At 46.2% G+C, this 27,364-nt stretch overlaps 1 protein-coding gene across 1 annotated transcript in view; it reads left to right on the top strand.

Annotated features, from left to right (window-relative positions):
• Positions 1 to 25,538, top strand: part of Sik2 (salt inducible kinase 2) — an 89,376-nt gene extending 63,838 nt beyond the window's left edge. The window contains exons 5-16 of the mRNA XM_070038412.1: positions 1,030 to 1,154; positions 1,613 to 1,736; positions 3,278 to 3,498; positions 5,837 to 5,989; positions 11,001 to 11,165; positions 16,067 to 16,295; positions 16,909 to 17,193; positions 17,323 to 17,483; positions 18,044 to 18,154; positions 18,829 to 18,920; positions 20,119 to 20,736; positions 22,449 to 25,538. Coding sequence (XP_069894513.1) covers positions 1,030 to 1,154; positions 1,613 to 1,736; positions 3,278 to 3,498; positions 5,837 to 5,989; positions 11,001 to 11,165; positions 16,067 to 16,295; positions 16,909 to 17,193; positions 17,323 to 17,483; positions 18,044 to 18,154; positions 18,829 to 18,920; positions 20,119 to 20,736; positions 22,449 to 22,473 — 2,309 coding nt within the window. The 3' untranslated portion in view covers positions 22,474 to 25,538. The remainder of the gene's footprint in view (positions 1 to 1,029; positions 1,155 to 1,612; positions 1,737 to 3,277; positions 3,499 to 5,836; positions 5,990 to 11,000; positions 11,166 to 16,066; positions 16,296 to 16,908; positions 17,194 to 17,322; positions 17,484 to 18,043; positions 18,155 to 18,828; positions 18,921 to 20,118; positions 20,737 to 22,448) is intronic.
• Positions 25,539 to 27,364: the final 1,826 nt, after the last annotated feature.

The following is a 27,364-nucleotide window of genomic DNA, read 5'->3' on the forward strand; positions in this document are numbered from 1 at the left end:
GATCACTGGATTTCTTGTGTGTATTATAGGCCTGTGATTACAGAAGCTGCAGAATGCATTCTATATATCCATGCTAGAGATTCTAGCTGGGCACCAGGGGCGCTAGCCTGTAATCCTTGCTACCAAAATCTATAGGATCAAAGTTCAAAAGTCGGTAAGACTCCAAAATAACCATCATAAACTAGGACTGTAGGCATGGCTTAAGTGGTAGAGTGCCAGCCAAGTAAGCAAACAAAGTAATTGAAAAGTACTGAGTTCAAATTCCAGTACTACCCAGAAGAAAAAAGCTGTAGACTCAATATGACTTAAGATTATAAAAGGAAGGCTATTAACTGTTTGAAATATGATGCCATCTCCTTCCATAAATCATGCCAAGTGGCTAGTGACTAGGCTGTCTTATTTGTATGTTACTGAGCTGTTAGATGAGTATCTGCCTAACAAGATGTATGGATCAACACATAGAGTACTTAGGAAACTCTTCTCGGTTCCTCGTGTTATGTATCTTGATACTTAGCAATAACAGCAGCCAGACATTTCCTTATGCTTAACCTATTTGTTTTTTCCTTATAAACCATGTAAAAAAATTAAATTCTATGATTTCCAAATTCATACTGACTCCACATACGTGGTTTGAGATAGGCATGGTGATGCCTCTTTCTAAGCCTACTACTCAGAAGGCTGAGGCATTGGGAGCAAGAGTTTGCAGTCAGCCTGGTTTGCACAGCAAGACCCTGTCTCAAAAGTAAAAACAAGCAACCTTGATTTAGTCTTTTTTCCAAATTCTCACTCTGTCTTTGAGAGAGAACCTTGATTCACAAGTACCTTCGCTCAACAGCTTTTCTGAGTACTTGCTATTTGTTGGTCATGATGCTATTGCTAAGGAAGCATGTCAAGATAGATGTCTTCCCAGTCCTTCATTGAGTGAGTAGAAATGACATTGTTCATAGAGCCGATCATAAAATTTCTACAGAGAAATGCAGTGTAGTTTGAGAACATAGATGAAAGTAACATTTATTTCCATCCCAATAGATTTCGGTTTTGGAAATTTCTTTAAAAGTGGTGAACTGCTGGCAACGTGGTGTGGCAGCCCCCCTTATGCAGCCCCAGAAGTGTTTGAAGGGCAGCAGTATGAAGGACCACAGCTGGACATTTGGGTATTGCTTTGCTTTGCTGGTTACATCTATCTGTAATGATAATACTTCCTACCCTGGCCCATCTTAGAAGCTCCTGTTGCTTAGCACATAGTGTTTCATATTTCCCCACCCACTGAACTATAATTAGAGCCCCTTGAAGTGGACCCCAAGGAAGGCCCTAGGGACAGGTGTTACCTTCTGAGCATTTAAAGTTAAGTAGTAAGCAACCTGATCAAGTTCAGATCACTGAGGATTTATTATGCTTACTGTTACCAGGGAATGTCAGATATTGTTCGACCATAGTAGCTCAAGACTCCTGGAGATGGGGCTGGGGGTTTAGCCCAGTGGAAGGGCGCCTGCCCGGCATGCGCAAGGCCCTGGGTTCTGGAAGGAAAAAAAAAAAAAGACTCCTGGAGTTGTTTAGTAGCACCATGTCTAAAGTTCTCTCTGGAAAGTGACTGCCCTGTTTTCTTCCCCAGAGCATGGGAGTGGTTCTTTACGTCCTTGTCTGTGGAGCACTGCCTTTTGATGGACCCACTCTGCCAATTTTGAGGCAGAGGGTTTTGGAAGGAAGATTCCGGATTCCATATTTTATGTCAGAAGGTAAGAAAGTAATCATCTTACTAACTCTGCTTTTCAGAATTTGTGCTGACATGAAATGTCTGGGCAAAAAGTCCCTTTTTCCTGAGAGTTAAGAGTACCAAAGAAAATGACTGAGTCATTTTTAAAGCTATAGAAATAAGCAGTTACTCTCCATGTAGATGAGAAACGCTTCCTTGTAACTGAGAACAGAAGTTTCCCAGATTAAGAGCAGCACGTCTTCCCATTCACTCAAGTCTATAAATGTCCCAGGTTTATTTTAGACTTCCAGAAAGAACACTTCATAGATACATGTTCACAACCATTTTACTCTAAGTATGAAGTGGGTTTGCAAAATTAATATATTTTTAATTAAAAGCCAACTGGCAGAACTCTGGAGAGTTACGTAGATAGATCACAATTCCTACCCATCTTGTATTGGATAGTTATTATCAGTGACAATTAAATTTATTTCACAGTCTCATTCTTAACTTTTGGTGATGCCGGGGCTGGAACTCAGGTCTTGCTCTTAGTAAGAAAACTTTCCACCACTTGAGCCATTACCCAGCCCTTTTTATTTTCATGGCTTTTCAAGCCTGGACCATGATCCCCCTGCTTAACACTTCCCCACTATTGGTTGAGATAAGGTCTCTTGAACTTCTTGCCTGGGCTGACCTGGAACTGCAGTCCTCCCAATCTTAGCCTCCCAAGTAACTAGGATTGCAGGTATGAGCCACTGTACCCAATTCATCCTTCACCCTTTTGCTTCTACTAGCAGTGGATGTAATTATCTTGGGTAACTGAGAGTGTAGGCTCTAGAGCCAGACTATCTGCTTGTCATCTGCAAGTCATTTCTCCCTGTGCTTCAGTTCCTTATCTATAAAAACGGCAGTAACAATAGTTCCCAAAGCACTTGGCCTGGTGCCTATAGTTTAGAATTCTGTGAAGTTAGCTTACCTGAGAGTGATGCTGTCAGCCCAGAGAATGAGCTAGTTATTGCTAGTGCTCAGAGCTCCAGCAGTGCTGTGTTAAGTGTAATCTCAAGAAAATACCCTTCCACATACATTTTTCTGAGTGGGACTGATGAGAGGTTTTTTTTATCCATGGAAGGTTTTCGGCTTAGTGAATCAGCTATAGATATGACTGAGGATCAGTTTATTATTTACTTGTTGTACAATTGTAGACAGATTATTTCTAATGAAAATCTCAGTCTGTGACTAGATAATTTTAGTTGAGAAATTCAGAAGTAAAGCTGATTTCACACAGACTCACCTAGACCCATACCCTACTGTTTTTCTCAAGTATTTTTGCTCACCATGTGAACTTGACAAATAAGTATCTTTCATGTATACATTCACTCATTTGCCCTACTTTCCAGTGAAGGATACAAACATTAACGCCACTCACAAAAGCTCAGAGGCAGCACCTAGGCCCAGAGTTCAAGCCCTAAGACAGGCAAAAACAAAAACAAGAATATTAACACTGTTGTAAAGTCATTTAAGTCAAGCAAATAACCCTGAAATGCTAGGAGGTTTATGACTGTTGTACCATTGTGCTTTCTATAGATTGTGAGCATCTTATTAGGAGGATGTTGGTCCTTGACCCATCTAAACGGCTAACCATAGCTCAAATTAAGGAGCATAAGTGGATGCTCATAGAAGTTCCTATCCAGAGGCCTATTCTCTATCCACAAGAGCAAGAAAACGAGCCATCCATCGGGGAATATAATGAACAGGTTCTACGATTGATGCACAGCCTTGGGATAGATCAGCAGAAGACCATTGAGGTAAAAACACCAGAGATTTGACTAAAGATGTGTTAGTACTCTTCTGAACTCAATAACTTGCTCACACCTATCAACCTGGTCTTCTAGCACATGCCTATCCTGCACCTAGGTGTAGTGTTTAGGGTTCCCTTACTATTACATCAGACTGTGTCTAAATTCAGTCTGCCAGAAAGTTCAAGTGGGAGGGTTTATAGAGGATTCAGACATGGCAGTGATGGAAACTTAATAGTTCAAGTTAGAAAATGTCTTCCAAAATGAAACATGAAGTTTCATAGCAGTATTAACACTAGTTTGCATAGAATGTAAATGTGCAGGTAAGGAGTAAGGCTGAAAGCCAAGCAGGGAACAAGAAGGGAGAGCATCAGATTTAAGAAGCCAGTGGATTGTGAACTGGAGATACTCAGAAGGCAGAAACAGGTGGGGTCCTGATTTAGAAATATTATGGGTCATATAACTGAGAAGGTCATGAACCTGGAAAATTCCTCTTGCCTTTTGTTGCTTTCCTCAAATAGTTAGCATATTTATAGGGTATACATACTTTTAATGCCTTTACAACAATGGAGGAAAGCCATGGCTTTTCACCTACCAGAATTCTCCAGTGTAAAGTTAGTATTTTTCCTTTCTCCACACTCTTGTCCTGGGAAGCAAGTTATTATGTCATCCATTTACCAGGAAAGGTGGTGGTTAAGTACCACAGGAGTAGAGTATGTATGAAATGGAATTCTTCTGTAACAAGGGTTTCTCTCTCTTCCCCAGTTTATTTTTTAGTCATTTATATATGTTTATATAGTTACATTTTGGAGTTAGCTTTGTAGCTCTTCATCTGGTGATCAAGGCTTTTGTCTCAGCTCACTCCAGTGAGGTGGTGACCATTTGCGTCCTTCCCCATACCCAGGGTTATCCTGCTGCCTTAAAGCCATCTTCCTGTAATGTCACTGTCACAAAAATTTTCTGTTTAAAAAAGTCCTGCTGGGGGCTGGGAAGGTGGCTCAGTGGTAGAGTGCTTGCCTTGCATGCCTGAGGCCCTGGGTTCAATTCCCCAGCACCACATAAGCAAAAAGAAAAAAGCCGGAAGTGGGGCTGTGGCTCAAGTGGTAGAGCGCTAGCCTTGAGCTGAAGAGCTGAGGGACAGCGCCCAGGCCCAGAGTTCAGGCCCCACAACCCCCCCAAAAAAAATGTACTCATTACTTTAAGGGCTGGGAAGTTGGCTCAGTGATAGAGTGCTTGCCTTGCATGCCTGAGGCCCTGGGTTCGATTCCTCAGCACCACATAAGCAAAAAGAAAAAAGCCGGAAGTGGCACTGTGACTCAAGTGGTAGAGCGCTAGCCTTGAGCTGAAGAGCTGAGGGACAGTGCCCAGGCCTAGAGTTCAGGCCCCACGACCGGACCCAAAAAAAAAAAAAAAGTCCTGCTAATTTTGTAAAAAAAAAAAAAAAAAAAAAAAGTATACTGATTTAATCTACTAAATAATTTTTTTTTAAGTGTTTCTAAGGAGGAAGCATAACAGCAACAGAAAGAATATCAAATGCTCCTTGCTAGCTGTGAAAGACCAAGGCGCCAGATTATGCTGCCTTGTCACCTGTTGAAGCTCTCTTACTTTCCTTGTGGTGTGTCAGTAATAATGTTTTCTACGCTTGACCTCAAAGTACATCCGGATCAGCAGCTCTGGCGCATGGCTTTTGTTGAGTTTGCACCACATCCTTGGTGCCCTCCACAGCTTCTGAGCAAACCTCTGGGTGAAATTAGAAGCAAAGGAACAGTTGTGTCTCTGCTGCATTCGCATCCTGGAAGAGCTGGCAGGCTAGAGATGCGAAAATTGGAGAAATAAGTTTATTTTTAAGGTTTCAAAAGGGTGGGACTGCAAAAACAAGAGGAAAGAATTACCTAAGAATGGAGACACAGTGTCTCTCCATCTAGTATCCAGAGGTCATTCTCCAGCCCAAAATAATCTCCAGAATGTTCCTCAAAGTCTTTAATCATTCCCTTCTCTTTAGTTCATTCACTTTCAGTTATTTGGATTTGGATTCAGTCAGTAGAGCTCATGACCTTATGCCATATTTAGAGCTAGAGATGGTGACCATATGCCAGCTTTGGGAATGTCTAATGCGACAGTGATGGCACTTTTCTCTCAATGCAGTAAACAAATGGATCCTGATCATGGAAAAGGACCAGTCACTTAAAGGAACCGCCCTTTGTGTAACTAAATTGGAGACTCGAAACTTTAGGCCTTCCAGAGGCATGCTTTGCTGCTTTCTGATTCTATTCCCTCCCCTTAAGAAAGGTGTAGATTGTTGGATTGGTGTATAGTTCTCTGCCTTCACACTGTTTTTCTCTTTCAGTCTCTGCAGAACAAAAGCTATAACCACTTTGCCGCCATTTATTTCTTGTTGGTGGAGCGCCTGAAGTCACACAGGAGCAGTTTTCCTGTGGAGCAGAGACTTGACGGTCGCCAGCGCCGGCCTAGCACCATTGCTGAACAAACAGTTGCCAAGGTAACATCCTGTTAGCCAAGAGTCTCATCTAGGCATGTGCTTGTTCACATGTTTGACTTACTTTTCATTGTGAAGTACAAAGGTTTATGATTTCACTTTTCTGGGAAATTTCTGCCTCAGTCATTCACTGGAGTCCCAGACATTTAAGCACTTTCCTATTTTTAAGGATTAACTTTATTTCAGGGATTTCCTTTTTTTATCATTCATGGTAATAATGAATATCTCTAGCTTATATATTCAGTCTCACATAGCCTTTTTTTTTTTAATCTAACAAATTTTATGGCAGATTTACCATGTGCAAGTTTCTGTTATTACTCTGGAGGTTAGAATGAATGAACATAGTCTTTTTCCCTAAGAGCCATCACACTGCACAAGCTAGACGACAGGACCATACCATCCCTAGAATAAGGGAAGATAGGTGCCATTGAAGAGCTAAGGAGAAGGAGAGGGAGGGACGTATGATTGAGAATATCTCTGTGGGAGAGATGGCATTTCAGACATCTTTGCCAATGTGTGGGACTTTGTTGGGGAAAGGCAGGACTTGAAAGCATTATGGGTGGGAAGAAGCCATGTGAGGTAAGCAGAAGTCCTATGTGGGCAGTTAGTACAGCAGTTAGTCCATTTGAACTGAAGTATAAAAAAAAACAAAGGTTAGATTGGCAAGTTGAAGCCATATTATAAAGAACTCTGTTAAGTAAGGAGTTTACAATTCAGAAAACAACAATGAACTAGTGAAAGCCATTATAAGCAGAAACATGATAGAATTCTATCTCTTTTTTAACCTAATCTGTTAGCATTGGAAAGGATGGGATGAATCAAGAAGAGGTTTGGAGACAGCAGCAAGAGATTATTATAGTAATTGAAACATGAACTGCTGAATACTTAAGCCAATGTGGTATAAGTAGAAGCAGAGAGAACGGCAAGTAAGTATAAGGGCCATTCTCGCAGTTAGACCCTGAAGGGACTTAGTAGTTTGGAGATGCAGCTCCATGGACTAATTAAAACAGCAGATTCTGCCATTTCCTATTGTGTGACATTAGGAAACCTTGAGATTTCTGTTTACCTCAGTTTCCCAGGTATAAAATACAGGTGATAAGATTGTGATAATAAAATTTGTTAATATTTGTGGTATAATACAGTGGCTGGTATGTAGTCAATGCCATGTAAGCGTTTGTTGTTTTGATTTGTTTGTTGTCACTGGGGTTTGAACTCAGGGCTTTTTTTTTTTTGGTCAGTCCTGGGGCTTGAACTCTGCGCCCGGGCACTGTACCTCAGCTCTTCAGCTCAAAGCAAGTACTCTACCACTTGAGTCACAGCACCACTTTCAGTTTTCTGGTAATTTTTTGAAGATGAGTCTCATGGACTTTCCTGCCCAGGCTGCCTCAGATCTCAGCCTCCTGATTAGCTAGGATTACAGGCGTGAGCCACTGGCACTGGCTTGAACTCAGGGCTTTGAATCTACAAGGCAGGTGCCCTACTACCCAAGCCAAGTCCCCACAGAAGTGTTCAAATAAATAAAGTAAGCGTAAATAAACAAATGCTGGGGATGGCTGTTTCTGGGGCCGGGGCCTGAGGACACAGAGATAGCATTAGCTCAGTTGCCAAGAAGGCATGTAGACTTGGATCCCAGGAAAGCGCCTGGGGCACCAGGGGTCTGGGGAGTCATCTGTGTCTAGGCTGAGAAAAGTGCTTTGTTCCTTTGCTCTCTTGGCATTCTCATCCATTTCAGTGAGCAGTTCTCTGTGAAAGTGAAGTTAAGGACAGAAGAATCTTTACTTTGTATTTCTTTGACACATTTTACATCAGCTTCTACAGACCATGCAAAGGAAAACAGCCAAGTGAGGGCGGCTCATATATAATCCTAGGGACACAGACGCTGCTTTTTAAGGCAGAAAGAGTGGAAGAGAAATCCTAAGCTGGGTAGTAATAGTGAGATGGAGCACACAGTGCCTCTTCCACCAGTGTATGCAGCCAGATGAAAGGGTCAGAAGCTGGAGTGCCCCAGTGCAGTAGCAGGCTTTCCCTGCCAAGTTTCTTCATTCTTAACTTTATACAAGTGAGGGAGTGGTAAGGGTTACATAAACAATCACTCCTGAGCACATGCTCCTGTTATTGTACACGCTATCCTTTCCTATCTAGACTTCAAGCAAATTCCTTTAGATATCTCAGATTGTATTTAATTTGGCTTGGTATTCCGATGTATAACATGGCTACTTCTGTTTGCTAGCTTGGTTTTTTTATTATCACACATAACCATAAGTTCTTTTTACTTTATGCATTGACCTATTTACTCTGACTTCACTTGTGACCTTCTCTCAGGGAGTCATTAAAACAGATTTTAAAACAAATTTCTCAGATTTTTGTGGATATAAATAATGCTTTGTTTTAGTATAGCCTACTTGTTTTAATTTTTTAATGTTCTAATTGTTAAAAAGATAGTGCAGATCACTTGTTACTTGTTACATGATTAGAAACTGAGGAAACAGCATGATTCAGTGCCAGGGTCACATGAACTATGGAATGAAAACAGACCTTAAGTTCCACACAGAGATGAATGGCTTTGAAATGGAAATAGTATTGCCTACTTAGAAAGATCGCTACTGAACAAGTTAACCTGTAGGAGCAGTTGAGTTCAGCAAACAGAGCATTTGTCTACCAGGCACAGTCCCAGCCACTGAGGCTTCAGAGTTACTTAGGAAACAGTCTCTGCCCCAGTGATCAAGTATCCGTTATATTACTTAGAAGACAGTGAGATTCCCATCCCACATAGGTGTAAAGTACTTTTGTTTGCTGTGTGCCATGACATTAGCATCACACCTACTGACTTGAGGCAGCCATTTAGAAAACATCGCACCTTTTCTCATCAGCTCTAACCACTACTCTTAACGTTCTTCCACCTTCCATTAACAGTCAGCAGACAGGAATAAAGTGTCACCACAGTTCTCTTGGTTAAAGATTGCCCTCCACATCTGTAAGACAACCATTATATTTGTTTTCTCAGGCTGGCATAACAAAATGCCGGGCTGGTTGACTGAAAATCAGATACTTTTTTCCTAATCTGGAGGCCAGAAATGCACAGTCAGGTTTCTTCCATCAGGGCCAATTTGTGCAGAAGGTCTTTCCTGACTGGTAGGGGCTCCCTTCTCACTGCGCCTCACATAGCCTTTCCACTGTCAGTTGTGAAGAGGTCTCTGGCATCTGTTCTTCTTCTTTTTATATGAATAGCAACCAGGCCTGGTGATACACACCTGTAGTCCCAACACTTAGGAGAGTGAAATGGGGGGTGGGGGGGATGTCATGAATTGAAGGCCAGCCTGGGCTACATAGTGAAATCAAGACCAGTCTAAACTATACTTTAAAACTCAGTCTCACCTTCTTGGATCAGGGCCCTACCAGTTATGACCTAATTTAACCTTAATAATCTTCTTAAAGGTCCTTTCTCCAAATACCTTTCCAATTAGGGTTAATCTTCAACTTAGAAATTTTGGGAAAGCATAAGTCAGCCCCTAACACCAAATTCCTATAGAACAATAACAATTTTCCCATAAGAAAGAAAATTATGTTCTGGAAAACAAAATCAGAAGCAGAGATTCAGGCCACTAAACAGGGTTTGAAAAGTGAGCCAGTGACTCTCGCCTGTTATCCTAGCCACTCAGGAGACTGAGGTCTCAAAGAGCTCAGTTCAAAAGCAGCCTGGACAGAAAAGTCCACGAAACTTTTTTATTTCTGACTAACTAACCAAAATTCAGAAGTGGAGCTGTGGCTCAAGTTGTAGAATGCTAATCTTAAGCAAAAAGAGCACAAGGGTCTCTCTGATATGCAGATGTTAAATTCAAAACACAGCGAGATCTGACAAAGCAAACAGGACTCAAGAAGCAAAGGACCTCTTCTTAATTTGTCATATTGTTTTTAGATGACTCTATGTTCTTGACCACACACATGGTATATCCATGTGCACCTATGAAGGAAGCTGGGAGGAGGGCACAGAATCAGAGGGAAACAGGTGATAAAATATGCAGAGGGGCCCATCAGCTGCCCTGGACATTGAAGAAAGTGAACAAAGCAACTCAAGGGCAGTGATAGGAGGGAGGGAATGAGAGAGAAAGAGCAAACAGCTTACACTAAGCAAAAGAAAAGAAAGGCACGTATCACCCTATTTGGAAAAAATAGTTGTATTGTCAAAGTTTGTAGAGTTCTCAAGCTTTATAAACTATGATAATGACCAATTCACCCTGTGAAGGTTAACATGTGTTTGTGACTTTAGCTAAGTATCACTATCCCACGATACTGTGAAATTCATGTAATCACTTAACCTCACTTAACCTCAATAAAGAAACCAAAAAAAAAAAGCTCAAGGACAGCGCCCAGGCTCAGCACAGGGAAAAAAAAGGGGGGGGGGCGTATTTGTTTGGGCATGGCCCAGTAATGACCACTAGGATGTTTATCAACCATCAGTTTGTCATAGAAACATTCTTTCATCATCTGTGTGGTAGGTACCAAGCATGCTATCTACTCTTTATATCTCCCTTGTTCCAGAAAGACTTCTTTTACTCCCAAGTAACTGCTTTTCTTCATCTTCGTGGACATCCTTGCCCAGAAAGGGTGAGGAGTAGGGTGAAGAGTGTGCTTAGTTAAGTACACCAGGTCATGGAGCGTCAATGCTGAGCTCCTGCACACTCAACTTTTTTCTTTATACCTTTCCTAGTCATTGATTTAAGGGAAGAGACAAGGAGTGTTTGTTGAACTGGTAGTTACAAAGACTGGTTTTCTTTTTGCTTCCATGCAAGTTATACCTCTTATCAAGGGATAGGACCCAAACTCTGTCCAGCCTATTTATATACAGTCTTACTGAGACTGATACTCTACCTAACACATACTAACGCAGGTCTTTCCTGGAGTGTCCCAAGTGCTTATCCTTTCATGGCCCCAGGAACAATTTGCTTCCGAGAACTTTGTGTATTATAGGGGGAAGTATTCCTCTTCACGTACTCTGTTCTTGCTGTATTTGCAGGCACAAACTGTGGGGCTCCCGGTGGCCATGCATTCACCGAATGTGAGACTGCTGCGGTCTACCCCCCTCCCACAGGCATCCAATGTGGAGGCCTTTTCGTTTCCAGCATCTGGCTGTCAAGCGGAAGCTGCGTTTATGGAGGAGGAATGTGTCGACACTCCAAAGGTACAGGGAGAATGTTGGAGAGATCCCGTGTTTGCTGTGTGGCTTGGATGAACTCTCGGCTCAGTCAGGAATGTTGGTTTGGGGCTTTTTGTTGTTAGTTTGGGGTTTTGGAGAATTCGTAAGTGTCCAGAGCTAACGCCTCACCAGTGTTTAATTATTATGACTGTAACATAATGTGACTTGACAGACCTCTTAGTAACTTCTCAAGAAGCCTCTTCTTTCTCCTTTTGGTTTTGTCTTTAATTGTAATTTTGAAAACAAGTTTTCTATTGTGCTGAATTGAGTGTTCTGTTAATACTGTCTCTCTTCCATTTGAGGATATTCTAGACAAAATTGGTAGACTTTATTTTTGATCTGCTGAGCATCTTTGGTGGTTGCTTTGGACATTATTAAAGAGTTCAGTTTGTATTTGGTATACATCAGTTGGCTTTTTTTTTTTGGTCATGGGGCTTGAACTCTGGGCTTGGGTGCTGTCCCTGCACTCTTCAGCTCAAGGGAGTGCTCTACCTCTTGAACCACAGCACCACTTCCAGTTTTCTAGAGATAAGAGTCTCACAGAGCCAGGCACCAGTGGCTCACGCGTGTAATCCTAGCTACACAGGAGGCTGAGATCTGAGGATCATGGTTCAAAGCCAGCTGGGCAGGAAAGTGCATGAGACTCTAATTTTCAGTTATCCACTAGAAAACCGGAAGTGGCGCTGTGGCTCAAGTGATAGAGCACGTGCCTTGAGCTGAAGAGCTGAGGAACAGCACCCAGGCCCAGAGTTCAAGCCCACGACCACCACCACCAGCAACAACAAAAGAACCTCACAGACTTTGCTGCTCGGGCTGGCTTTGAACCATGATCCTCAGATCTCAGCCTCCTGAGTAGCTAGGATTTCAGGTGTGAGCCACAGGCGCCCGGCTCATTAGTTGGCTTTTAATATATAAAAGGGACAGTTTCATACAATGGGTGTTTTTTTGCTTCTAATATGTGTTATATGTATTTAGCATCATATGATACTAAAGAATCATATTCATAGCTGGGTGCCAGTGACTCACACCTGTAATCCTAGTTACTCAGGCTGAGATCTGAGAATCACAGTTCAAAGCTAGCCCAGACAGGAAAGTCCATGAGACTTTCAAACACCACTGAACTGGAAGAGGCACTGTGGCTCAAGTATTAGAGCACTAGCTTTGAGCAGAAGAAGCTCAGGGAAAGTACCCAGGCCCTGAGTTCAAATCCCAGGACCAGTGAAAGAAAAAGAATCATATTCATATTAATGATAACAGAGTGTGATAAAAAGAATGTGGGTCCTTGAGTATCTTCAAATTGCTTTTAACTAAACCATGTGAACTTGGGCAAGGAGACTAACCTTTGAACCTGTTTTCTCTGTGTAAACTGAGAATGTCAACTTAATAAGTTTATTGTGAGGATTGAGATAATTGAGATAATGTGTGTATGTGATGTTTGGGGCAGATTTTAGTGCTCAATAATTATGAGTTTCCTGTCCAGCCTCTTTGGTAATTAAAAAAAAGAAGTCATATATGAACTCTGCCTCCGTCTGCTGGACTGCCATCACACAAAAGGAACTAGAGACAATGCTGAGTCTGCCAAGTGCCAGAGAAGCTGACAAAAAATAAAATATATGATTGGTCCTGTAGAGAGGTAATAAATCAAAATGAGACTAGAAGGAAGTAGGAAGGTGAGTGTGAGTGTTTGGTTGGTGCCATTTGGGGTTAGCTTGAAGAGCAGGGAAAGAAGAAGATGAGAATGCAGGTGAATGGAAAGTAGGAAGGTGCATCTCCAGGGGAAGGAAGAGCTTAAGCAAAAGCAAACTTTGGGAAACTTCTGGTCATCTAAATCAGTATAGCTCTTAGTTTTTCTGAGGAAAAGAACATACGGAGAAGGGAGGATGCATGGAGTAAAGATCAGTATTTCATCTGGAAATGGCAAACCAGGCAATGCGGACGTTTCTAAAGCAGGCACTGTCAGTGTTGGGGAGTGTCTCAGGGTCAAGTGTCACAGTTAAAGAAGTGACTCAGGGCAGGGCTACATACTGTGTCTCCTGGGCTTCAGAAAACGTGCTTTGATTGTCACCTCACACTGGCTGGAAGACGGGAGGCCAAGCCCATGTGTGTCAGAAGGGAGACCATGTAGGCCTGCCCTAGGACAGTGGTCCTGAAAGGACGAAGGCAGTGAAAGGAGGGGGCAACACGAATAGAATGGAGAGGTCTCCAGGGATAGAGCGAAGTCCACGCCCACACGAGATGTTGAGCCTAGATGATAGGTGCCATTTCAGAAACCGGAACCTCTGGAGGTTAAGCAGCGATCAAAGGTAAATGGTGAGTTTAACCAGAATCCAGCCAATGTGGCCACTGCAGCAAGGGCTACACCGCAGTACTGAACTCTGGTGCCCAGGGCCCTAAGGACAAGTGCCTCTCTGTGGGACAGTGTTTATTCCTCCTGCAGTTGCCTAGCATATGAAATAACCTTATAAACCACTGTTACAGTCCAATTCTGAAATGTAGACATCAATTAGGGCAGCATAATTCATTTTGAAGATCTAATTCTCCCGACAAAATTAAAATGCAGTCTGCTAAAATCTTGTCTGTGAGGGCATCAGGCCCGAAACACAGATTGGGTACTGTCTGCTGTAATATATAGGGCAAGCTATTTTTAAAGCTTGTGATTGTTACAGTAACTAGGAAACAGACAGGAAATGAATGATTTTGCGAAAGATATAGACAGAAGCTAGCTAGTGTATTTGCATTTGTAGAAAGAAGGGTGCCACACTGGAAGTAGCCACCCATATTGGCAGGGCCACCCTGACACCCAGCCAGGCCAGAAACATTCACCAGTCTTATTGTGGGTCGTTTCATTTATGTCTGCAAACATGCTGTCTCTCTTCTGTCTCTCCCACCCCTTTCTTTGAGGCCGGTAGATAAACGCACACACATAAAACCTCTAATAGAAATACAGTTCTGTTGTTCACACTGTCTCATAAACACTCACTACAACACCCTTTTGTTTTCCATAAGATTCTTTGTAACTGCATGTATTGCTAATTACATTTCTGCTCTCAATTAAAGACAAGGATGTTATACCCCAAAGAGAGTTCACCTTTTTCCCTCCCAGAACTGTTCAGTGCTGAAGTGGTCGGCAAAGGCCATTAGGAAGTTGGAGTTGAGACTTGGATTTGATTTCCTGTAAAAACAAACAACAGCAAAACCTGTCTAAGAGAGTTGCCCATACGATTTTGAATCTTCTTTACGGGAAGTTACGTCACGTTCATTTTTCCCAGCGCTGTTCTTAACAAATTCACTAGACTAGCCAGTTAGGGAGCCTAGAAGTATGAATCTTAAGTTCTCAGCCATGCTTTCCGGCAAGGAAACTATTTAGCATAGTCAAAAGGGAAAAGTGCTCCGGGAAAGGTCCAAGGAGAGGATGACAGTTGTTGGCCAGATCTCAGGTTTCTGTTTTCTGTTCCAAGGGAAGATGGAAGGTTGGGAAGAAGGTATCTGTGCTCTCTCTTTGAAGCAACTGCCCCTGCATCAGCCCCCTAAACAAGGAGTGGCTGTGGCTGCAGAGCAGATCTGGGGGATGAGCAGCCCCTCCCCCGAGCAAACAAAGCTGAGTCTCCAGCTCTCCCTGTCCAGACCCAGCCTCACAGAGCCTCAGATGGTTGGTTGTAAGAGGAAAATTTCCTGTGTCTGGCACCGGGCTCCCATATACAAGAGCTCCAGCCTCCAAAGGAAACCCGGCTCTACCCAGCGTGCTCCAGGCAGAGCGGCTCTGCTGGCTGCTCCTGAGCAGCCATTCACAGGAGACCAGGGATTGATTTCCACTAGGGAATAGTTAAGGTAATGAGGTAAATAATTGCCTCCTCTGTGGGGTTTTTACCAGCTAGAAGAGCTGGAAACCACAACTCCCTTTTGTGTGCCTTTTAGCCGACCATTAGGTGGTTTGCTTGGCAACTGTGCAGGGAGGCGGAAGGCTCACCCCAGGCTGAGCTGAGCGCTCCCTGCGGGGTGAACAGTCGATACTGTGTGAGCTGCTGGAGGGAGAGAATTCTGTGCGCTGGGGCTTATTAGCCTCTGCTGGAATTTGGGGCCTGTGAGTCATTTGTTATTCTATAATGGAAGCCTTTGGCTGCTTGCCATTTGATTTTTTTTTTTCAATCCTTTTTGTGGTATCTGTCTTCAAAGAATTCTTACTTTCCATTCCTTGGGCACATAGAACCTATTAAAGACTAAACTGAATGGGCAGGTACTTAAGTCATAAACTGAAAAGTATCTCTGGAACCTTCTAGTGTGTTTTGCGGTTGAAAATTAGAAGAATGTTGGTGACTACTCTTTTCTTTTAGCTACGAGCCATGCATTAAAAAAAAAATCTGTAGCAAGCTTCTAGTATGCGTGGGTCTGCCATGGCCCTGTACATGCCTACAGAGCTCACCAGAACTCACCAGAACAGTCTCAAAACCGTTTGAGGCCTTCTCCTGCTCCATCAGAGCAAGATTATAGAAATTTCAGACAATCGCTTGCCTTAAAAGAAAAAAAAGAATTTTTTTCATCTTCCCTTATTAAAAAAAAAAAGAGAAAGAGCCTGGTAGGCCTCAAGCTAAAATACTCCTATTCATCTGGAACTCCATTTAAAAAAAAAAAAGTGTTTATTGTAATAGGATGACTCAGAGTAACCTGATGGCAGTGCCAGTTTGGGTCATAATGGGCTTCTGTCTCTAGTGTTTCAATTGACCGCCCTTCATTTTTAATCAGTGTATTGTCATTTGAAATTTGTACGGTCACTTTTAGTATTTGGCTTAATTTCTGGTTTGCCACAAGTCTTGGCACCTTTCCCTTTGGGGTTTTTCTGAGGACTCCACAGAGCCCCACTAACAGTTTGCTCACCCTGTGGCATGCAGGTAAATGGCTGTCTGCTTGACCCTGTGCCTCCTGTCCTGGTGAGGAAGGGATGCCAGTCACTGCCCAGCAACATGATGGAGACCTCCATAGATGAAGGCCTGGAGACTGAAGGAGAGGCCGAGGAAGACCCCAGTCATGCCTTTGAAGCTTTCCAGGCCACGCGCAGTGGCCAGCGACGGCACACGCTGTCAGAAGTGACCAACCCACTGGTTGTGATGCCTGGGCCAGGTACGATGTCCAAGAAGCACCGGGCTAAGTCTTCACCGTGTCCTTTCACCTTCCAGGCACCAAGTATAGCAATAGAAGTAGTAAAGATACCAGCCTAGCCCTGGGATGTAGTCCCATTGCTTCACAGAGCCCATGTAGCAGGCTATGCAGATCAGGCCTCTGCCCCAACAGTGAAATGTTTGAGTTGGCTGTCTCTCCTTGGGGCTCATCAGGTGAGCTTGGCTTCCTCAGTCTCTGGCTTCTTTGGGCAGCTGAGATCTTATAGGCACAGATTCTGGAGAGCTTTCCCCCAGTAAATTTGAAGGCATTTAAATTGGCCTATAAAAAAGGTTCTGAAAAGATGGAATTGGTTTGTTTGCAGTGCTAGGGATTGAACTGAGGGCCTGTGCATACTAAGCAAGCACTCTGCTGCTGAGCTACACCCTCACAGCAACAGCCCTGAGGTTTTTGTTTCTCACTGTTTGCTTTGTGATGCTAGTCTCAAACTCCTACCTCAGCATCCTGAGTAAATGAAGGACACCACTGCTTTCCAGACTAAAACTCATCACAATTTTCATCCTGAATTCAAAAATGTTGTTGCTGTTGGTTATATCTATTCTGTTTTCTCTTAAAGGGAAGCTTTTCTCCATGAGTGACAACCCCTCCCTTGACAGTGTGGACTCCGAATATGACATGGGGTGTGCTCAGAGAGACCTTAGCTTTCTGGAAGACGACCCTTCTCTGAAGGACATCATGTTGGCCAATCAGCCCTCACCCCGTATGACGTCTCCTTTCGTCAGCCTGCGACCTACCAACCCAGCCATGCAGGCTCTGAGCTCCCAGAAACGTGAAGCGCACAACAGGTCCCCTGTGAGCTTCAGAGAGGGCCGCAGGGCATCAGACACCTCCCTCACCCAAGGCGAGTGCGGCGCCTCTCACTTTCCCAGCTCAGTCTGAGCAGTGGAGGGCTGTTGCTACGGGGCTGTGAACCGTGTGCACTGAGAGGCCTTGCGTTTTACCAAAACTTGTTCTTTGTACTTTATTTTAGGAATTGTAGCCTTTAGACAACATCTTCAGAATCTGGCAAGAACCAAAGGAATCCTGGAGTTAAACAAAGTGCAGTTGCTCTATGAACAAATGGGATCTGACGCTGGTCCTAGCCTGGCACCAGCTGCTTCTCAGCTTCAGGACCTTGCAAGTTGCCCTCCGGTGAGTGCCCAGGCTCTTCCCACCACAGCTCTGAGGCTGTTGGACCTGTTTGACTCTCCTGGTTGCTGCACTGGCCCAGCAGGCACCTAGGAGACCTAGGGCAGACTGCACATAACCTGCTCACATATGATCATGTATGAGCACACAGGATCACATAGGATCCTACCACCACCCAGACACAAGAGGAGTCATATCACCCACAAAAGACACTTGCCACTGCTTTTGGTGTAAAATCACTTTATCAAATATTACAGATTATTTGTGAAATCAGTGCAACTATTCAGCCAATAAATGTAATTTTCAGCCTGTTAGCAGTATGTCTGTAATGTCATAGATGAGGCCAACAGGAAGCACAGACTCGGTCACAATGGACCACGGGTAATGTAGATGGAAGTTCTCTGCAAGAAGCATCCTTCAAAGCTTTGCCTGCGCAGAAGCTTGGAGGATTAATGTCCCACAGAGGTGACCTTCCTCTTGGTTATTTGGCAGGATGCTTAAGTAAAGAGTTGAAACTTCTCTCTGCATGGCAAACTGAAATTTTCTACCATCTTGCTTCTCAGGAGGAAGTTTCTCAGCAGCAGGAAAGTGTCTCCACTCTCCCTGCCGGCGTGCATCCTCAGCTTTCCCCACGGCAAAGCCTGGAAAGCCAGTATCTTCAGCATCGACTCCAGGTGGGAGCCTTCCTCTTGCCGTTCACCCAGATCCTTCCTTCGAGCAAAGCACAAACCTGTTTGGCTGGTGTCTACTTAGGATAGCTACTTTATTCCATATAGGCTGGTAGTCTGACTGCACTTGCAGTCTCAAAAACCATGTTCAGACTTAGCTTTCTGCTAAGTGTGTGGCTGGGTTCTTAGCCTCTCAGAAGGAGGGGAAGGGTCTGCTGCCGAGCGATGGGAAAAGGAGACTTGGCTTCTTAGTTTCTAATTTGATCTCCTTAGTGAATGGTAAATAAAAGGGAAATCTCAAGTCGGCAAAATGTGAGCATGGGATGTCTACAGTGGTTGGTGAAAATCTTAAATGATGAAATATCGGTTGCGTCAAGAATGAATTGTTCATTCGGCACATGGCGAGGCTATCAAGATTTCCGTCTACGTTTCTTACTGTTCTCCACAAACCTCGAAATCCCAGAGGACTCTCAGAAACGGAACCCAAGTAGGTCCTATCTGAGGACACTCTGGCCTGCTGACCCATGCGTTCTGGGCTCTCAGGGAGCACAGAGGTCAGTCCCCTCGCCCTGTGTGGATGTGGAGGTCACACCTAGATTCATCCTCCAAGCAGGAGCAGTCTGACAACTACATCCAGGTGACAGCATATGCTCATGCTTATAATGTCTTTACTCTTCCAGAAGCCCAGTCTTCTGTCAAAGGCGCAGAACACCTGTCAGCTTTATTGTAAAGAGCCACCACGGAGCCTAGAACAGCAGCTGCAGGAGCACAGGTGAGCGGCTCCTTGGCCAGCAGAGTCACTTTCATGACTGCCTGAAGCATGCTGGCTGTGCGGTGCTTTGCCATGCATGATTGCCTCGACTAGAACCTGGGCTTCGATGCACGTAGCAGGCTTTCCCAGCGTCATTGCTGAGGCCCTGCCAGCATTCCCGGAGTCTGGCCCTTTCAGACAGCAGCAGTCCTCAAGTGCATTGGGTTTTCCTTCTCTCCTAGCATTTCCCCTCTGGGGTGTGACTAGACCCTAAGCTTTCAGAATCCATGGCCTAAAGCACCTCATGCCGGTGACACTGAGGCCTGTTTTACTGCTGTGTAAGCCTGCTGGCCTTGCTGGTAGAAGCAGCTTGGCCAAGATAGAATTACTCTGCTCCATCAGCCTACAGTCACCCACAGAGGCCAAGGGTTATGTACCTCCCCTCCGGCCAGTCAGGATGAGAAACCAGCCTCTGCACAGGAAGATAAAGTTAGTCTCTTAAGAGAAAATACGTTGTAACTATGTATGAAGGTGGCACAAGCAGTTTCAATGAAAGCAGTTGTTCCACAGAGCACAGGGAGATACATAAAGAAAGCAACACAAAAGGCTAGTCTATTTAAACTGTATACATGTTGGGCTGGGAATGTGGCTTAGTGAGTGGTAGATGCTGGCCTAGCATGCATGAAGCCCTGGGTTCCATTCCTCAGTACCACATACGCAGAACAAGTCAGAAGTGGCACTGTGGCTCTAGTGGTAGAGTGCTAGCCTTGAGCAAAAGGAGCTCAGGGACAGTGCCCAGGCCCTGAATTCAAGGCCCAAGACAGATAAAACAAATAACAACCACCCTCCAAAAATCATACACACACACAAACACACACATACTCATGTCTGAAAAAAAAAAAAAAAAAAAAAACGCATTCATGCTCACTTAGCACTGGGAGAAGGGGGGAAGTTAGTCAGAATTAAGGGCAGAAGAGGAGCTTACATTTCAGAAACACATCATGGGGATTTCCTAGCCATACTTTTTCTCCTTGCATGGGAGAGAGAAGTGGAAGATTGTCCATCTGCCCAGAGGCCAGCAAAAGCTGGCCTGGGCTACGACAGTAAGACCATGTCTCAAAGAAGTGGGTTCTGAAGCCAGTGCCTGCTAGTGGATTGACTCTGGAATGGCCTTTCCTTAGACGATTTCACATGCTTTCCTTTGGTGTTGCCAATTTAGGCTCCAACAGAAGCGGCTTTTCCTGCAGAAGCAGTCTCAGCTGCAGGCGTATTTTAACCAGATGCAGATAGCGGAGAGCTCCTACCCCCCGCCGAGTCAGCAGCCGCCCCTTCCCCACCAGGAGACTCCGGCACCGCCCCAGCAGCCCCCGCCGTTCAGCCTGAGCCAGCCCTTGAGCCCTGTCCTGGAGCCTTCTTCTGAGCAGATGCAGTACAGCCCTTTTCTGAGCCAGTACCAGGAGATGCAGCTGCAGCCCCTGCCCTCAGCGCCTGGCCCCCGAGCTCTCCCTCCATTGCCCACACAGCTGCAGCAGCCGCAGCAGCCTCCACTCCCACCGCCTCCGCCGCCTCCACAGCAGCCAGGAGCTGCCCCAGCCCCCTTACAGTTCTCCTATCAGACTTGTGAGCTGCCAAGTGCCACTTCCTCGGCGCCAGACTATCCCACTCCCTGTCAGTATCCTGTGGACGGAGCCCAGCAGAGCGGCCTCTCGGGCCCAGACTGCCCCAGGAGCTCAGGACTGCAGGACGCCCCCTCCAGCTACGACCCGCTGGCCCTCTCTGACCTACCTGGACTTTTTGATTGTGAGATGCTAGACGCTGTGGATCCACAACACAATGGGTATGTCTTGGTGAATTAACCTAAGCACAGGAAGTAAGGTGGATCTAGTGCAAGCAGACTGTGTACTTCTGTTTTTATTCCATCCTTTTAAATCTAAAGCTTATTTTCTTGCCCTTTTCCTAATGGGGAAAAAAATCAAGTCACCCAACTGCAATCAGAAGGCGAGGCGAGGGTGGATGTGCTTCCTCCTGGCTCTGTCCCACCACAGAGTCTTCTGTGGCAAATGTTGGAACAGAGGCACAGGCTGAAGCACATGCCCTTAAGCAAAGCAGAACAAGCGCTCAAGAGAGGCACCAGCACGTTTAAGTCAACATTCAGACATAGATTGGATGCAGAATTACATCAGTTCCTTATCAAAGGAAACCTGGTGAAAGCAGAAAAAAATGTGTGTTGCATAAATATACATAGGGCAAAACAAGAAGGCAATGGAATTCGCTGAACGAGCAACAACATATTGCTTCGAGGCCAATCAAGGATACGTGTATTTGATGCACAGGCAGTAAAGTTAATGTTTTATTGTTGAACGATGAGTTCTTAGGTGAGGATGCAGTTATCATCCCCAAGACCATGGAAAAACTTCAGAGCCTGAGCTCTTGTTTCAGGGGTCGCTAAATTAACAGCTGACCTCAGAAATCTGAAATAGTGTCCATCTGGGAGTACAGCTCTTCAGAAATGGCCTGGATTATAATCACCAGATCCTTGCCCATAGGACAGGAGGCTCACCGCAGCGGAGGCTGGGGGCGGGGTGGGGAGAGGGAACCAGGGGCTCCAGCCCTGGACCAGGAAGCCAGCTCTTCCTGTGCCAGCTCTGTGGAGACTCAGGCCTTCTGTCTCTTCTCCAATGTAGAAACTCCTTTGACTTTACAACTTACGTTGCTAGGAGTTTATTGGATGTTGTATATTTGGACAGTTTCATATAAGCAGGAAAAGCTGGAAGTGGCGCTGTGGCTCGAGTGGTAGAGCGCTAGCCTTGAGCTGAAGAGCTGAGGGACAGCGCCCAGGCCCAGAGTTCAGGCCTTGCCACGACTGACCCAAAAAAAAAAAACAGAAGAAGAAGAAAAGAAATCAGGTTTGCTATTTCTGTCAGTGCTAAATCCAAAGAAGTCACATCTTAAGTTTCTTTTCCACTCTGTAGGAATCAGAATTCTGATTACACTATGTAGGAATTAGTTGTTTTTTGTTTTGTTTTGTTTCGGGCCATCCGTGGGGCTAGAACTCGGCCTGGGCGCTGTCCCTCAGCTCTTCAGCTTGAGGCCAGCTTTCTACCACTTGAGCCACCGTGCCACTTCCGGTTCTCTGGTGGTTTATTGGAGATAAGAGTCTCATGGACTTAACTGCCCAAACTGGCTTTGAACCGTGATCCTCAGATCTCAGCCTCCTTAGTAGCTACTAGGATTATAGGCATGAGCCACCGGCACTTGGCAGGAATTCATTTCTTTAAAGTTTTCACTTATAATGAAATTTTAAAGTATTACCAGCAAAATTCAAAGAGCTACAGATGTATTAACCATTTAAGCAGATCAATCTGCCACACACTTCGAGAAGAAAAATGCAACCCTTAATGATTCATTCATCAAAGTAAGTGAAAAATGGATGCTCCAGTTAGTTAACCTTGTACCTAGGCAGAATGGGTAATGTGGCATTTGCACAGTGACATCCAGCTGTTACAATTTCAGTATTATTTATAAAAACCTATAATTTCTGTCCTTTAGAGTGGCTTGTCCTATCAGCAGATGAATGCGTTTAAAACAAGCATCTTCCTTAAAGCACAAGAAGACAGATACTACACACTGATGCTGCATCTAGAAACACCTTTCAGTTGCCTTTCCTCTTTGTAGTAAGTGTCCAGGCAGGGAGGGGAGCGTGGGAAAAGTCTCCAGAGCGCCACTGTGGCCCCCATTGCAGCCCCTGCCAATGCTGGTGACTCGAGTGGCCCGGTGGCTGGCCAGACACTGCCGCGCCTCTCGGGGCTCCCCTGGGGCCAGGCTGCTTCACAAAGGCGTTCTGCTTGGAGTCGGGCTCTGGATGGCAACAGGAAAGGGTAGCAGGAGAGACTTGTCAGTTTCGTGATCTCGTAACAAAGAAAATCCAGAAAGAATGAATTGCGTTCCTTTCATGGGTTGCTCATTCCTCCTCGTGCTTCAGACTGATGATTTCGTGAGATTCAGACATCACTTCACTTGAGAGATCATCTCATTGAGATCTTTAATCTTTCTAAGTCTTTGCGGAGTAAGCCAGTTATAAACCAGGCCTTGATTTGTTTAGACTAAGGAGGAGGCTCTCTGGAATCGCTGCAGAAGTGCCATGATATTGACGAAAGGAAACCGCCGTCCACACCCCCAGTGGGCTGCTCAGCTCAGGACTGCAGGCATGGCACGGCCCCCACGGTGCCATCACCTCCTGCCCCCGCAGAGCCCAGGAGACCTAGGCAGTTTGACAGAACACTTACGCAACGCAGGAGGGGACATGGAGAGGCTGCCGAAGCTATAGGATGTGGAGAGCAGCCGCGGCCTCTCAGCCAGGCATGGACCACCGTCGCCGAGCGCAGCCCCTCCCTGCTGGAATCCCTCCATCAGCTCCTGTCGCTCAGTCCAAGCAACATCACCGAGCTGCATCGCCACCTGCACTGCCTGCAGAGCGAGGCTTCATTTCCTCCCTAGTGACCCAGGGAAGGCTTTGGAACACTGACCTGCCCACCAGTCTGTTGGCCAGGGCAGCGTGCGCACGCTGGTGACAGGTGTGTGCTCACACGGCCGGTGAGCCAGCCGCCACAGAAAACGCTTTGGTGAGACAAACAGTGAGGTAACAATTTCATTCGGCAAAAAGTGCAATAGGTGTGGTACTGTTTTTATTCTGATTGGGGTTTTTTTTTGTTTGGGGTGTGTGGGGGGGGGGGTGTTTTTGTGTTTGTTTTTCAAGTCCAAGGGTATTACTTTGTGCTCTGGGGGAAATGCAGTCATTGAGCAATTCCCAGCAGGGCGGGCGAGCGCCGGTATTTACATGCAACTGATCTGCGTCCCTGAAAGCCACACAGAGCCCGCCCCGTGCCACCCTGCACAGGGAGGAGCCTGCCGTCTGCGCCAACTCCGCACATCCACCCCAGAGGGATCCACGGCCCCCAGGGGGGCTGGAGCTGTGGCTGCAGGACTGTGCGCTGGTCGTGAGCAAGAGCCCCTCTTCTGCTCAGACCTCTTCCTCACAGTTCAGCCCCCGGTCCCGCATGCCAGCAGCAGGAAGATGGGACTGGAGCCCCTCCACTCAGCCTCCTCCTGACCTGCACCCCCCTGCCCACCCCAACCACCAGGGCTCCCCGCTCCCCACCGCCCAGGTGCTGGTGTCCTTATCCCTAAGGCAGGGCAAATTAGAACCCTCCCACCCCTGGCTCTAGGAACTGAGGAGACGGAGAAGGGTGTGTTCCCAGAAGAGGAGCACTTGGTGAGGAGCCAGAAACTGCAGAAAAGTGGGAAGCAGCAGCTTCCAGTGGCCTGGCCGGGGCCCCGGTGTGCGTGTGCGTGTGCGCAGCTGACACGCCAGCGGCCTAAGGCAGGTGAGCCGCGCCTGCGCAGGCCTCGCCACGTCACACAGGCCTGGAGCTGGCTGGCCGCGCTGCCCTCCATGACAGTAAAATTCATACCAACAGTGACGCTTACTATCCTCCTGTCTCAAAGAAAATTCCCACTCGAGAGAACTTGCTCACATTCCTCCTCGTTAGAGACAGCCGCAGTGTCATTGGCCCCATGAACAGCGCAGCTGTGGAGCCCATTGCTGCCCTTGGCTGCATGTGTTCCCTACATTGAGCCCCCTCCTCGTCAGTCACCCCAGCTGCACAGTCTCCTGGGGCCTAGGTGTCAAAGGTCAAGACTGGAGAACAGGTAGTCACAGGCGGCACAGGCAGGGTCTTTGAGAATTTGGTTGCTTCTGGAAATTGTTCTTTGGGAGTTCTTTTGGTTTGGGGGTGTTTTTTGCAGAAGTTATCTTCTGAGTGATTTGTGGAATGCAAGAGCAGAAACATCTGCACAGTACGTACACCTCCAAACTCGGTGTCCCGACCTCCCGACAGGCCCCGTGCGCGCTGCGGGGCGAGACGGCGCGACAGCGGCCTTCCAGCGCCCGTCGGGCCCTGGCAGCTCCGCTCCCCGTCCCCTCTCACGAAAAAATAATCATTTCTTCCTAATTAATGCAGCCTGGCTGACTCTAGACTCCTAGCCATGCTAGTTGTACCACTATCTCCTCTCCATACCTTACCCGATTTTAACACAGTTGGCAGCTTCACACACATACTATTACACAGACTAGAAACGCAGCTGCCCAGACACTTCACGAGTGATCGTTCTCATGGTTTCTGCCCGGAGACTTGACTTGTCCATGAAAAGGAGCAGTAGCTTCTATTCTTACATTAAGCGCCTTCCCCCCAACCTCTGCTCATCCTCACACACTAATGCGCCATGGGCCAGGAGGTGCTGTCCTTATTCATGGAGGAAAGCTGGGCCCAGCGCTCGCAGCAGGGAAGTCAGGAAAAGCACCGGGTTGACTGGCTTCCCGCTGTATCTGGCTCAGTACACCTGGCTCTTTCCATAAGCCAACAGCTGTATCCACAAAGCCCCCATTGTGGCCAGGTACTGGGAGAATGGCTGCTGTCCACACAGCTGCACCTTCCAACCAGCCGCTGTGGGGCCTGCAGGGAGGGGCACCCCTCAGGTGACAACGGCGGCTGTCCTGGTGGCCTTGCACTCGAGAAGTTGAGGGAGACACAGACCCCACAAAATCACTTGTCTCCCCACCACCACCCCACCCCCGTCCAATACTCTACAGTTTAGGTTCCCATTGTATGTTTCCTTGTTCCAAGTTACACAGTGATTTCCTTTAGAGGTGTAAGAGAAGGGCTACGTGGTGCACAGCCACATCATCAAGTCCACAGACCCAACCCCAGGGCAGGCCACTCAGAACCACAGACAGCCTGCATCCTGACGGAGACATAGCGGTGTCTTTGCAGTCAAGTCCCACACAAAGGAGTCTGCGTTAGACACCTTCAGGGTTAAAACAAAATATAACATGCTTTGATTGAATACTCTGTCTTTTCAGAGTCAAATTAGGTAGGTAGAGAGAAGCTTTAGGTACATTAGAACTTTCTGGAACAATATGACCCCAGATGGAATGATGTTACCATAGTAGATGCAGTTAGCTGGGACTTGCCACTGGTCGTATGGGGTCTATCCATCAGTTCAGGCTTTACTCAGTCAAGGAAACAAGCCACTACCCCAGGTAAAAATAATTAATTAAAAAATTTGCCTGGCACTGGTGGCTCATGCCTATAATCCTAGCTACTGAGGAGGCTGAGACTTGAGAATTATGGTTCTAAACCATCCCAGGCAGAAAAATCCGTGAGATTCTTATTTCCAATAAACTACTCCCAAAATGCCAGAAATGGAAGTGTGGCTCAAGTGGTAGAGCACTGGCCTTGAGCAAAAGAAACTCAAGGACAGTGCCCAGGCCCAGAGTTCATGCTCCAGGACTGGGGGGGGGGGGGGGGGGAGGGGAATGTGCCTCCACCACTCTCTGAAAGGAGAAAGAGCAAAGGAGGCTGGCTAATCTTGAGGACTGCAATTTAAGAAATGGAAGTGATGGAGACGGTTGCACTTTGTCGGAAGGGCAAGTGTATTTGAGTCTGGGAGGAAAAGCGTCTCGCTGGCTGTCTGATCTGTGAGAGCCGCTGCTGAGAAACTTCATCTAATGAATTGTGGTTCTTTTCTCTATGTGCTGTTTTTTTTTTTTTTAATGACTAAAAAACAACAACAAAAAAAAAAACCTGGTGAATTCAACAGCTTTGGTGTTTTGAGTGCAAATCATAATAGCTCCAATGTGCAAACGAATGAAAGTGGAAACTGTCACTCAATGTTAGAAAATGGTCTCCAAATACAGTTTAATAAATGATATTTGTACCAAATGGTAATTTAAATGGGGTAATTTTCTGCGAGGAAAATGTACTGTTTTTATGTTTCCAACCCTCTTGAATTAAAATAAAAACAACTTGTTTTTCTCAGAGCGGGTGCCGCGTCAGGCTGGGCAGGATCAGGGCTGGGGTAGGGTTGAAAGCTGTGCAAGGCCCCTGTGTTCTTTGCGCGCTGGCGCTCGCTCCGGGCCGCAGGGAAGGACAGTGGATAACATGTTCTCATTGACGTCAGCAGGGTAAATAACACCTTGCCCTGGATTGCCTGAGAACACGCGCGCCGCAGCAGATCGCTGACAGAAACACTGCTGACCACAGCTCCGTGCGGACAGGGCCCCCTGGGCCTCAGGAATGCCTCTTGGCCCAGGTAGTCTGGGCAAGGACCCTGGGCCACAAGAGCAGCCTCCCCCACAGCCAGCCAGCCGCCGGGCCGCAGGTAGGGCTGGGAGGGGGATGCTTCTAGCTGCCAGGCAGGCTCAGTGACGGCCTCTCTCCCAGGATCTGCCCCAGGCTCACATTGCGCACCCCGCTTGTCCCTGAGACAGGCGCCCCGTGCCCTCAGGTCCCTGTGCCCGGCCGCTCACATCCGTTCAACTTGAGGGCCAGACCCAGCATGAAGGGTGGGATTAAGCTGCCTTCTGGCAGCAAATTCAGCTGAGATTTGGTTTCACTCAAACCATT

Source organism: Dipodomys merriami, unplaced genomic scaffold (assembly GCF_024711535.1).
Source record: "Dipodomys merriami isolate MVZ:Mamm:240054 unplaced genomic scaffold, mDipMer1.0.p SCAF_29, whole genome shotgun sequence".
Lineage (NCBI taxonomy): Eukaryota > Metazoa > Chordata > Mammalia > Rodentia > Heteromyidae > Dipodomys > Dipodomys merriami.